The sequence below is a fragment of the Ochotona curzoniae genome, unplaced genomic scaffold (genome assembly GCF_017591425.1).
Source record: "Ochotona curzoniae isolate NIBS_2020 unplaced genomic scaffold, NIBS_Ocur_1.0 contig_2754, whole genome shotgun sequence".
NCBI lineage: Eukaryota > Metazoa > Chordata > Mammalia > Lagomorpha > Ochotonidae > Ochotona > Ochotona curzoniae.
The window spans coordinates 22,306,840-22,319,311 of NW_024465582.1; the positions used below are offsets into that span (position 1 = coordinate 22,306,840).

Below are 12,472 nucleotides of genomic sequence, written 5' to 3' on the forward strand. Positions count from 1 at the left end.
TGTGTTTCAAGTACTATTATTTTTACATGGGCTTCTTCTTTCAACCAGATCTAATTTTTAAATTCTTTTCAGCCCTGTTGTCTCTTGGAGACATTTATAGCTACTGTGGATACAGTCTTGCAAATGCGTAAATCTTGACAAGATTTAATTCTTTTTCTGATAACTGAGTGTGCATATTTCTTGGCCCAGTCACAAACGTTTCCGCCACACATTGAGTAGGCCTGCCGAGATAGACAGGCAAGCTGCTGAGTTTCAGATGCCGTGGGGAGATGGTTCCTTCTCCACAAAACACCCTTCTTCTCAAATTGCCTGTCCATTATGTGAAAGGCAGAAATAATGAAACAGCAATAGAGGTCTATATCCCAAAGAAACAGTGGTAGATTTTGAGTGTATCTTGTATATGTACTACTTAGAATTTATTCAGACAGTTAAGGGAAGGCTAAAACCTTGCACCTATTTTTCTGACTGTGTGATCAGTGTTGGTTTTGATCAGTTTGCATTATGAAAGATTATGAAGATTATGATAGCAAAATGAATAAACTTCAGGTATACAGAGAAAAGAGGACCAGGATCTAATATTCTGTGAATATGTGTGTTCATGTCTCATTGATAATCCTGCTGTCTTGATTCATCTCATAGAAATAGGAATAAGAGGGCAAAATGCTACAACTTGCAGCACAGGTTATTCTCAAAAGCACATGCTTTTTGAAAACTGATGATTCGTAATAGGTTCTTAAATAAACCAGATCACAGTGAGTGAATACACGAAATCAGATGGTCAGATTTCAGGATCTGGAGTTACAAAGAAAATTACCCCCCAGAATTGGAAGTGTTAGTCCGTGTGGAACAGTTCATTGAAGCCCCTGAGTTCTACGAGAAACAATTGTATCAAATCATCTCTGTATTGTTTCCTTCATCTTAAAACTAAAAATCAAGTTCAATTTAATGTGATCTTTTCACGAAGGATAAATATAGGTAGTAACCCCAAATTACTGTTAGTTATTAGAAACTCAATACTGCATTCAGGGTACAATAATAAGTTTAGCTTCAAAAATTCATGTTGTATTCATCTCACTAACAGAACAGCTTGGTTCTGCATTTGCTATTCATGAGAGCCTGGGCTACTGAAGGTTATTTAGATAGAGAAGCAATCCTGATGATTGGATCGCTGCATCTGGACCAACTGGAATCATGCTTTGTAATCTGTCAGTGGGAAACACGAAATTACTGGCATTAGATAAAAAGGGCATCTCAACGGAAACGGGTTTGCGTATATACAGCAGCATTTGTGAATTCTTTGAGGTGTGGTTTAAAAAAAATGAGAAAAGTAACTATTTACAGACATACACCTGCAGATCCAGTTCATTAGAAACCTTCAGGGGCTCTGCTTCTTTAAATCTCTGTGTCCGTGCTCTGCTGCGGTGAGGAGAACGCTGGTAATTCCATCTTCGATGGAAAGAAATTCATGTTAGAAATTGAGACTACAGCAACTTTTACCCAAGATTGTTTAAAAATCAGACACTGAATACTTTAAAATTTGCGGTGGTCTGAAAAACTATGTAGAAAACCCTCTCAGGCAAGATCCTCACTGATCTTGTTACCACCAATCTCTTGCGTGGTTCTAAGTGTACCAGGAAGCTGCCATTCTTAGTAAAGTCATCAAAACTTTCATTTCAAATGAAATCAGCCAAGATGGGAGGAAAAAAACATGCCTGGTGATGGTGAGGATGAAGAAACCACCTGACTGGGGTAATTGTAGATGGTTGTGAAGCTTTAAAACAGCGATCAAATTACACTTACAGGGAATCCCCAAAACAGTGACACTATTTTACCAGTAACTCTAGAAATGATTCTGTAACAAGACAGAGGCGTACGGATTTTATTTAGAGGTCTATTTGTCAATATTGATACTGCAAAATCCTAACAGCAGCCAAATGTCTTGTAATACAGTTGCATTTATGTAAATGCAACAATTTAAATGTGTGGTTTTGAAGAATATTCTATAATAAGAGAAAATACGGATCATAGAAGAAATAACAGGATAGAAATCTTTATCATAAATCATGTATACACAAGAGATATAAACAAGAATAATTATTTCTGGTTGGGGGCAATGCAGTATTTTAAGTGCATTTTATGTCGCCTGTATTGTCTTTATAACTGGAAGAAGTAGATATTAAACTTACGACTGCTTATGAAGTTCTATACCATTGTAATAATATGGAGAAAATCAGTCGGGTTAGGAAATTGGGAAAGGGATAGAGAAATCCCAGACCTTATGGAATTGCACCATAAAATCAAAAAGCAAAAACAAAAACAAAAAAAAAAATGCAAAAAATAGAAGTAGGTATTTGGTGTTAGAACACATATAATCCTTAAAAATGGAGTTATATATATATATGTATATATATATATATAAGTTATAGTCAATACATACTCATTGCAGTTTTAGTTTATTCTCCCAATTTAATTTTTAAAACTTTTCATGGGTTTTTTTTTTTTTGAGTAACTAGTATTTTGTGACATTTCTCCTAGTACGTTGAACGTTTTTTCAGTAAACTTTTAAAGCAATGGGTAATGTTTTTTTTCCCCGCTATGTGAACGTAAGCTAGTTCACTTAAACATTCCTTTATTATTTGATAACCATTTTGTGTCCGATTTCTGTTCTAATACGATGCAACCTAGAACATGTGTTTGAACATTTATTTGTTTTTACTTTCTGAGGATTAGCTCCTGTATGTGGATGGCTGTAATGAAATTCCCTTGAATGCCATGCATCATTTCTCATTATTGCATTGAGCAGCACTTTTCTTTGTATGTGCCTAACAATTGCTATTGAATCTGTTGTGAGAGTAGCTCATTGGCCAGTGCTCTGGGTCATGAACTTATGAACGCTGGACCGTGTGGCCTATTTGGAATGGGAGATGTAAGTTGTTTTTGCTTTTTTTTTTTTTAAGGGTTGTACAACAAAAAAGAAGTACTACTAAAAGCAGACAATATCTATCCGAGACTGTATGTAGCCTAAAAACATGGTTATTTTCTAGCTTGAACTCTACAAAAAATGTTTGCTATGCTCTGAAATAGAGGCATAGATTAAGTGGTTTATTTGTTTGGTCTTTATTTGTGATTTATTTGCTGTGTCATTCCACATATGTCACTGCATCTTTTATCAAAAAAATTTCTGATATTGTGATGTTTAAATAATTTTTAAGAGTTAATTCCTCTGTAAATAGATTTTATTTTTACCTGTTTAAGTTTTCAAAATATTCCCATATAAAATATAATGCTGCAGGGAAAAAATATGCCTTGCCCAGTGTTACATTCACACACACACACACAAATACACAAAATAGAGTCTAAATTATTTTATTCTAGTGTGCTGCCTTTTTATTTCCATGGACTATAACTCAGCATAAAAAAGAACACTATTCAGTAATCTATGACAATGTGCATAGGACTAGAAGACATTCAGTGAAGCAAATCGGAAGCAGAAAGACAAATACCACATGTTCTTACTATGGATGATGAAGCTGATCTCAAAGAGCGAGTGCAGAGCAGTAGTTACCAGAGATTGGCATGATCAGGGCAGGTGTGAGGTGGAGAGAGAATTGTGTATGGGGTGAAGAGCGGCTTTTATACTGCATGATATAGTAGGGTAAATATGCTTTAAAATAATTCATTGTCTGTTTCAAAATAGCTAACAGGAATTTGAAAGTGCTCCACACAAAGAAATCATGTATATCTAGGTGATGTGTGTCAGTTACATTGGTCTGACCATTACATAGTATGTATATGTATTGTTATGCCGACTTTAGTACAACCACGAAAAATTACTGTGTGTAGTTGCAAGTGTGTATTAAGGAGGCCAGTGTTGTGGTGAAGATTAGGCCACTGCTTAAACAGAGCTGGAATCCTGTGTGGAGTCCTGGCTGCCCTTCATCTGATACCACTTCTGGCTGTACCTTGGAAGTGTTCCAGCAGATAGAAGATCTCAATCTATCTTTCTTACTCTCTATATCACTCTTTCAAATAGACAGGTCTTTTAAAACAGGCATTGAAAACAAAACTTTTTATAGAGTGCTAACTCTACACAAGATACTCTATTTGACACAATGTTGAAGTTGGAAGTGGGTTCGGTGCCTGGCTTTACTGCTGGCTTCTTTGTATTTTCCATTTGGTAACATCAAATCCTAATTTCCCTGTCTTCAAAATGAATACAGCAATGGTGACCACATGTCAGGGTTCTGATAAATTCATATTAAAGTCATCAACCTTTAAACTCATTTCCAACACAAACTGATGGATTCCTGAATACTAATCTCATGAGCTGTTTACCTTAAAAGTTAGGATACATGTGTGCCAGTCCCAGCTGGCATACACGCACATAAGTCCCAGCTCTGCTACTGAGTGATGATGGCTAATTTACTAAGTCTAGACTTCAGTTCTGAACCATCAGTGGAAGCAAGACATCTGAATTAATGATTTAATTTCTAATGCAAATAACCCAGCAATTCTCTTTTTTAAAAAAAAGTGATAAAAATTCGTGTCCATCTTTACTTCCAGGGAATATGGAGCCATTGATGATGTAGATATTGATCTGCATATTGATGTCAGTTTTCTTGATGTAAGTATCAATTTGTTGAGTTTGAGATATTTAAGATACATGTGTTTTTATTCCACTTGGAAATGTACTTCTGGATTGTGTTATCAGGTTGACTTTGTTGAACAGATTCATTGAACAAATGCGGTGACTGATCAAGCAGGCAGAGATAAAATATTTTGTTTCCTTCACCTTTGTTGTTTAGATATGTGTTTAGGTACTTATGTAGTATTTCTGTAGTTTCCATTTTAACTTTCCATACATAAAACCATAAGCCTTCTCGTCACACAACCGTCGGCTCTGAGATAATTCGTAGACCTTCATGAGATGAGCTGTGCATTTTTTGACATCCATTTTTAAGTCTTTTTAATATAAATTTTAATTCTAAAAGGATGACTAATTCATCTTTCAAATCAATGTGTACAGGAGGAGATTGCTGTGGCGTGGGAGGTAATTCGAACAGAACCTATAATTGTCAGACTACACTGTTCACTAACACAGTATTTAAATGGTCCAGGTGAGTTTTATTTATCTTTTTTAAAAAAAAGATTAGTTGACTGTACTACATATTTTGATCATGATATTTCAAAATTACGTTCAAAGAAATGTGGATTATCACCAGTATAATTTAGGGAATTGGAAACATGTAACATTTAGTTAAGCATGTTTTTGAAAATTAACAGAAATCTGTGAAGCAAACACAATAAAACCTAAAGAAGTACTTCAATTGTAAGAGAAAATCAACCAACATTATTTGGATTGACTTTAGGCATATTATTTCTCTGATTCTCAGATCCCTATTTATCTCACCCTTGATTACTGTTGATTTTAGCCTAAGCTGAGTACTTTTTTTTTTAAGTACAGATCATGTTTTTGTTAGTTGAATAATGTTGCACCTCGATTGATAGCTGTTTACAAGAAAGGATCCTATTATGTGTTTTCCAAACAGGGTTAGGATGTTTTCCTTTGTCTTCTGTTGTGTGTGCTTTTTTGTGCCTGCACATGAGCACACACACAATAACATCTTCTCATACTGTTCCTATTGTTTGTTAATGCATTGCAAACTACCGGAAAATGTAATGGCTATCATTTCATATATTTACATATTTTACATAAATGTAAATGCTATCATTTCGGGGCTAAACTGGTTGGTTTTTGCTCGGAGCCTCTCATAACTTTGCAGTCAGGTAGTTGGTGTGTCTGGGCTGAGATAAGGTCTCATTAGGTTGGATGCTCAAGATGCAAGATTTTAAAATCATGAGCAATCGATCCAAGTGTCATCTGTGTGATCGGCTGAAGCTACTCGCTGGAGTCCTTGCACAAGAATTCTTCCTGTGGTCATGCTTCTGATGCCGTGGTGATCGGGATTCCAAAGTGAGTGTTCCAAGAAACAGCATGTTGGAACTGCTCAAGAAAGACACAGTGAATCTTCCATTGCATCCTATTAATGCAGTCAGTGAGCCCAACCAGCAATAGGCATGGATGTAGAAAACAGCTCTCAGAGTTCCCAAACATGTTTTCATGATGTCAGCACAGGTTACTTGAGCCTGTTAAGGAACACATGTTACCTTTATTTCACATAGGTATCATCTTTTCAGTTTTATGAAACGCATCTTAAAAGTTAGTCACCTCCTTTATGTATTAAAGCCATGCTTTGTATTTAAGCTATATGATCAATCAATGCCATTAGACAACAAATAGATGTTACCTATTTTCATTCTGACTATCTGAAATACATGGAAGATGATAGAAATATCATCACAGAAACATGAAGCAAAAGTGTGATCATACTGAGAAAACTGCATGTTGGTGGTGTTTGCCTTTTGTGTTCAAACGCTTTTATTTTAGGCATTGAATTGGATAAATAATGCACCTTTGTGTTATGTCACTAGGAAGGACTAGTGATAACTGAACTATCTTCTGTTGTATAAATGTGTGCACCTGACTGTTTCTTCATAAAATCTACCCTTAGTCTGGTCATTTGAAATGTGCTCATTTGATTTTATTCTGATGACGGTGAAAATATAAAGGAGCCCACATTGTGTGAACTTTTAATTTCTATTTTTTTTAATGTTCAAGGTTAGGAATAAGAGTTGTGTTGCCTCAGTCAAACTCATCTGTGTGACTTGATAACGCAGCTTGCTATTATCTAATCTTACCACCGATATGTATTTTTATATACTTCCAAATCTTCCTTTACAGTGTATCTGTACATTTTTACATGTGCACATGGTTCTATCAATATTTTAACCATCATTTAAACTTAAGTTTAGATGATCTTACTGTTCAGTACCTCTTCATTTTTTATGATCTTTTAATGTGTTTGAGACACAAAAAAGGAGATTCAGGGAGAAAGGGGAAAGAGAGAGAGAGAGATTTTCTATCTGCTTGCTGACCAGCGATGGACCAGGCTGAAGGGAGAAGCCAGGAACTCCATCTGGCTTCCAGCATGTGTGGCAGGGATCCAGGTACTTGAAGAATCATCTGCTGTCCATCCAGGCAGGTGCTCAGGAAGCTGAATTAGAAACAGTGTATGGGACTTGAACTGGCACGTTAATATGGAATATGGGCTTGCCAAGACATGACTTAAACTACTGAGCCACAACCGTCAGCCCACGATTGAGTCTTGTTTTTAGTTTGGACACACTCTTCATCATTTCCATATTATTCCTCTTTTATCATCAACTGGCTGCATTTTATTTCATTAGTATCATGTTGATTTTTGTTGTGAACAACAACCAGTAATTATGCTATGCAAAACTATTTTATTTCTGTAGATGGAGTTTTGCTTGCCTCATTATATTCAAACATAGTTAAAATGCTAATCTTTCTTAGATTAGTGGGAAATTTGTTTGTAATCGCTTATATTAAGGCAAATAAACAAGAATTCAATGTTGACTGTGCTTTCGATTCAGCAGATGCATTGTAAGATTAGGAGATGGGAAGGCTGGGAACCCTGTTGGTGCCCTGCCCTTACCCTCTCAGAGCCTTCGCCCCATTCCCACACTTTGCCACGAGTTGCTGGCCTTTCGAATTTTTGTTGATGGTCTTAGAGGGGCAGGCATTTCTCTTTTCTGGGGTGAGCCAGGTAAGCATTTGAGCGTGCTCCCCATCATCCACCACTCCCAGCCTCTGCCCATTGGGTGTGACTGATGAAGGAGCATTGTGGCTTAGCCACATAGCCTCAGCATAGGAGTGTGATTTAATCTGCTGGTGTTTCCCCGCAGGATTTGGGGAAGAAGCTGAGACTTTACCTAAATTTCTACCCTTGGCTTTGGCCTTTTTCCTGTTTCTATCCTGCTCATTCTCTTCACACCGCTACATTCTGTTCCCCAGAGAGCAATTCTTCATTATTCGTATCTAAATCTTCACTCAGGGTCTGCTTCTCAAAGAAATTGAACTAAATCTGGAGGTCAGACTCAAGAAAAATGGGTCGGCATTTGAAAGCAAAGGAGGGAATCCAGCCTAGACAAGCTCTAGATTTCTAGACTGCTGGTCCTGGAGAAGGCTGCCCTGGAATAGAGGTGTTGGTGGTGGGTTGGCCTTTGTCTTCCTCTGCTCTCACAGAAGGACCAGTCCTGTGTGGACGTTAAGACTGTTTCTATACCAGATCCATTTATAGCAAAACATGGACATTTCTCACACAGGGATGCTATCTTCCTAAGGGTCTGGTCCATTTCCTGGTTTTCTCCTATTTGTGTAGTATGCTAGTTATGATGCACATTACTTTATCACTAGTTATTTACCCAGAGCTTTTCTTTTCATCCTTGAGGGGGAAAAAAAACCATGACTTAAGGTCGTATGTGATATATGACTACAGTGAAAAATATAGGAATTATGATTCCAGCAAAAGATTGTTAGGTTATTATCCTAGTTTTTAATTTAGCAAGCATATAAAAAGCTAAAAAATGTTTCATAATGAGTATTTTCCAATGTGATTTTGAAGGTCTCAAAATTTAGAGTGAAATGAACTGGTGAAATGTAACTGACAAATCCAAAATTTAGACTGACCTGTGTAACAGCTCTTGTTGCCCATCACCAGTTTCGGTATTTTGGAAGATTTAAGAGATCTTCAACAATTTTGTGAAAAATCTGTGTTACAAAAAATTTCATGTGGATTTTAATTTATTGCATCAAACTAAAAAATATCATATAATTTCATGTTCCATGAATATTGTTTTGAAGCTTTCTTCTACGAACAACTTAACTAACAATTTTTTGGCTAAGGCTCATTGGACAGTGCATCCATGTCTGACCAGCAATGACAGGAGTTGATCCAATGCCTTCTTAGACACTTTGAAATTATAGCTAAGGGAGAATTTGATTGTGCTTGGAGAAGCATGATTTGAACAAAATCATATTATAATTTGGTCCTGATGTTAACATTATATATTTTTCAGAATTGCTCACCTGTGAATCCAGTTTCTGATCTCAAGGACAAGGCCATTCTTTTGTGGAAAAGGACGAGCAACTAACATTATTTTAAAATGTTTTACTGTGAAAAGTATCTGCTGGTATCTACATTTAGATGGGCTGAGTGTTAGAATAATTTACACCTATCTTTTACAGCCCTCACTTACCAACTAAAATTATATCAAAGATGAAGAAAGTGACTTTCACTTCTTAAAAACATGAATATTTTCTACTACGTTGTTGAGTGCCTCCTCATTTCCTGGCCCTTAGCCCCATGAACACTGTAGACAATTTGATTATGTTTGAGGCAAACTTGTAATTATGTTTGATTAAAATAGCTATTTCCATATTTATTTTGACTAAGAAAGAATATTTGTGACTTCTAGTTTTACATATTAGTAGAGTTTTCCTCTATTAGTAATATTAGCTTAGGTTACTTAACAGAGTTTATTTCTGAATACTTATTGGCTCAAATGAGCTTTTTTAAAATTTCTACCATATTACTACTAGTTGTCTGGAAGCTATCAATTTTTAAAACCTTTTTTAAAAATAAAAGTGTTTTTGTGCAGAAAAAACAGCAGATATCACAAAATTCAGCAGATATCACAAAATTCATAAATATTCCATGTTTAGTCTGAGTATTAATATTTCATTTTAATACCTTTAAATATAATTACTTACTTTAATTTCAGTAGCAATATGAGGGTGTTTTTTTGTTGTTGTTGTTACTTGAATTTTGGAACATTTTTCAAAGTAGCCTTTTGTGAGATCCTCGGTACATGCTTTGTTAGATTTTATGCTACAAATTGAGTCAATGCTTATAATTTATATTTCCCTCAGAAATATATTATCTTGACAAATAGTAACACATTTCCTAGTCATGCGTGCCATGATTCGGTTGAGCTTTTTAAAAAAGAACTTACAAAAACAATTCACATACTCTGGATAAACACTCGCATCCACTTTAACTCTTGTTTCCAGCTCTGTATTTTTAGTTTCATTCTCCGAGTGGATTGTAGATTATCCCGCCTTTAGTTTTCCCTTGCCAGATTAAAATGCTTATTTTAATCTGTTTGGTGTCTCAGCTGTCTTCTCTCCGATCACTCTTGGTGTTTGCCTGTGAAAAGATGGTGTCTTTTGTCTTCTTAGACAACGCACGTTGTAGTCTTTCTGTCATCTTTTTCTTAAAAAAAAAAATCCCACTGAATTTTCAGAGTGTGAGAAATATTCCTCCAATTTTTAAATTTCAGGAGCCTTGAGTTGGAGACAGGGAGCCAGCACAATACCTGCTCTGTTCTTTGCTCCCTGAGTAAAGAGAAGGCTTTCCCTCCACAAGGAACTGATTTTGGTCTGGACTAACAACACATCCTTAATCAATGGATTCTTTATATTCCAGAGTGAAGGCCAATAGGGGAAGATTGTTTTGATTTCCAGTGTGGGACGTGTATGGTCCAAGAATGTCCTGCTGGAAAGACAGCCCTTGCTCTGATGAACTGCCTAGCCCAGCTGATGCTGAGGTTCACACTCTGTATAATGTTTTCCTGGTTTTCATCCTCTTTCACCAATGTATACACCACTCCTGCAATCTTTCCTTTCCTACCTTTAATTTCCTTTTTGTTGTTTTTTTTTTGTATGAAGAACCCAACTAGGAAGCAAGTTTTCTTACCTTCAGGAAAAATGAAAGCAAAAAAAAAAAAAAAAAATCTCAAATTCCTGCTTCTCTGAACTGTTAAATTTCTTCACTAAAGTTGTCAGTATTAGCTTACCTCATTTTCTTTCCTCTTTTTCTGTCTTTGCCTTTACTTAGTCAGGTTTTATTCCCATCATTTCATAAACCCTGCCCCTGTCAGTGTCACCAGAAATGTCAGTATTGCTAAGAGACCCTGAGTCCGAGTTTGAGTCTGTATCTTGGCTGACCTGTCAGCATTTGGTAACAGTTTGCCTCTTCCTTGAACAAAGGTAGTTATTTTGTATTCAGACCAGCCTTCCGTGGTGGTCTCAGACCCGGGACTTCCCTTCCTCCTGGCCATCCCTGTTGGACAGCTTTCTCACTGAACAGTGACATTTGCAGGCTATTAACGGTGATGTCTCATTCAGCTTTATGCCTTTAAATACATACGTTCTCTGGCTAATTCACTTGGGTATTTCAGTACATTCCTTTCACCCGAACCTTTAAAATTTGATCTTCTCTACCCATTTGCCTACTTATATTTTTCTGTTTCAGTATAAAATGAGCATCTCAAACTTGAAATATTTGCAATCAACTGATCGGTTATCTGCACCTCTCCAGAGATGTTTCTGCTGCAACATTCCGTGTACCAGGAGTGAGAACATCACAACCCTCTGAGCAGCCACACGCCAATTCTTGCATTCACACTGGATTTTCCCCTTATACTTCAAACCTATCACTGATATCTCTCAGCTCTCCTAGAAAATAGGAGTCAAGAAAAGGTCATGGGTTGGCTGATCGAAGCCACTGCATCTCTCGAATTCAGTTTCAATTAATTTCTGACTAATCTTGCTGTTTCTCCCTCTGACCAAGAGAGAAACTCTGCAGCCGTTTCTGTGGTCATTCTCTGTTCTCATCTCCTGATACCTGCTCACTTCCTTCCCAGCTGATCCCCAACTATCCCAATCATGTTTCTCCTTTGGAAAGGTTGCCCTGAGTATTTCCCATGACTGGGGCTGATCTCCCTGTCAGTTCTTATGTAATTTTGAAACCTGTTCCCATCCTTGCTACTTGCGATTCCAGTGCCCATTCTCTTTGAGTATCTTTGATGTTCTTTAGCCTGGGACTCATGTTTGACCCATCTCCTCCACCGGAAGGCAGGCTGGCTAGAAGCAGGGGTATTTATATGTTTGTGTGTGTGTCCATGTTTTTACATAGTAAGTTGAAATCAGTGACTAATACATGATGTGTGCCATTTGGGAATGTGGCCATTAAATTTGCCAACAGTGTGGTTAGTGATTTAAAGCAACAGTGTGTGTCTGGCAAAAAAAATGTGCTCCACACAAGAGGGTAGATGATGAAATATAGGTCCCCTATGCCTTACTGTTTTATTTAAAATGGTTTATGTACAAAGATGTGTCTCCTCTACTTGCCAATAGTGCGCTAAGTGTCCTACATATGCCTAGTCCCGTTGTTGCTTGGCTTGGAGATCATTATTCATCATCATGTGTATGATATATAACATACATAGGTGTTATGCATTAGTATATAAGACAGATGACTTCATGCATGTAATGTAATTCATGCCATCTTGGGCTCTGTGTGCAGTCTTTTGGAGTTGGTATCATCCCTCTCTATGTCTACACTGCTATCTTCTTATTTTCCAGGGCGTGTGGTTGAGTTTCAGCGACATTTAACTGTAATTTTTTGTCCTTTTCAGTGCCCACTGTGGATGTCTTTCAGATTTCCACAAAAGAGCGGTTTGGATTGGGACATCAGCTGAAAAAGTA

The 12,472-nt window shown here is 36.8% G+C and overlaps 1 protein-coding gene across 3 annotated transcripts in view; it reads left to right on the forward strand.

Annotated features, from left to right (window-relative positions):
• Positions 1 to 12,472, forward strand: part of PARP8 (poly(ADP-ribose) polymerase family member 8) — a 144,899-nt gene that overhangs the window by 91,223 nt on the left and 41,204 nt on the right. For all 3 annotated transcript variants that reach the window (XM_040977524.1, XM_040977522.1, XM_040977523.1), the window contains 3 exons: positions 4,564 to 4,624; positions 5,027 to 5,117; positions 12,403 to 12,469. In XM_040977524.1, coding sequence (XP_040833458.1) covers positions 4,564 to 4,624; positions 5,027 to 5,117; positions 12,403 to 12,469 — 219 coding nt within the window. The remainder of the gene's footprint in view (positions 1 to 4,563; positions 4,625 to 5,026; positions 5,118 to 12,402; positions 12,470 to 12,472) is intronic.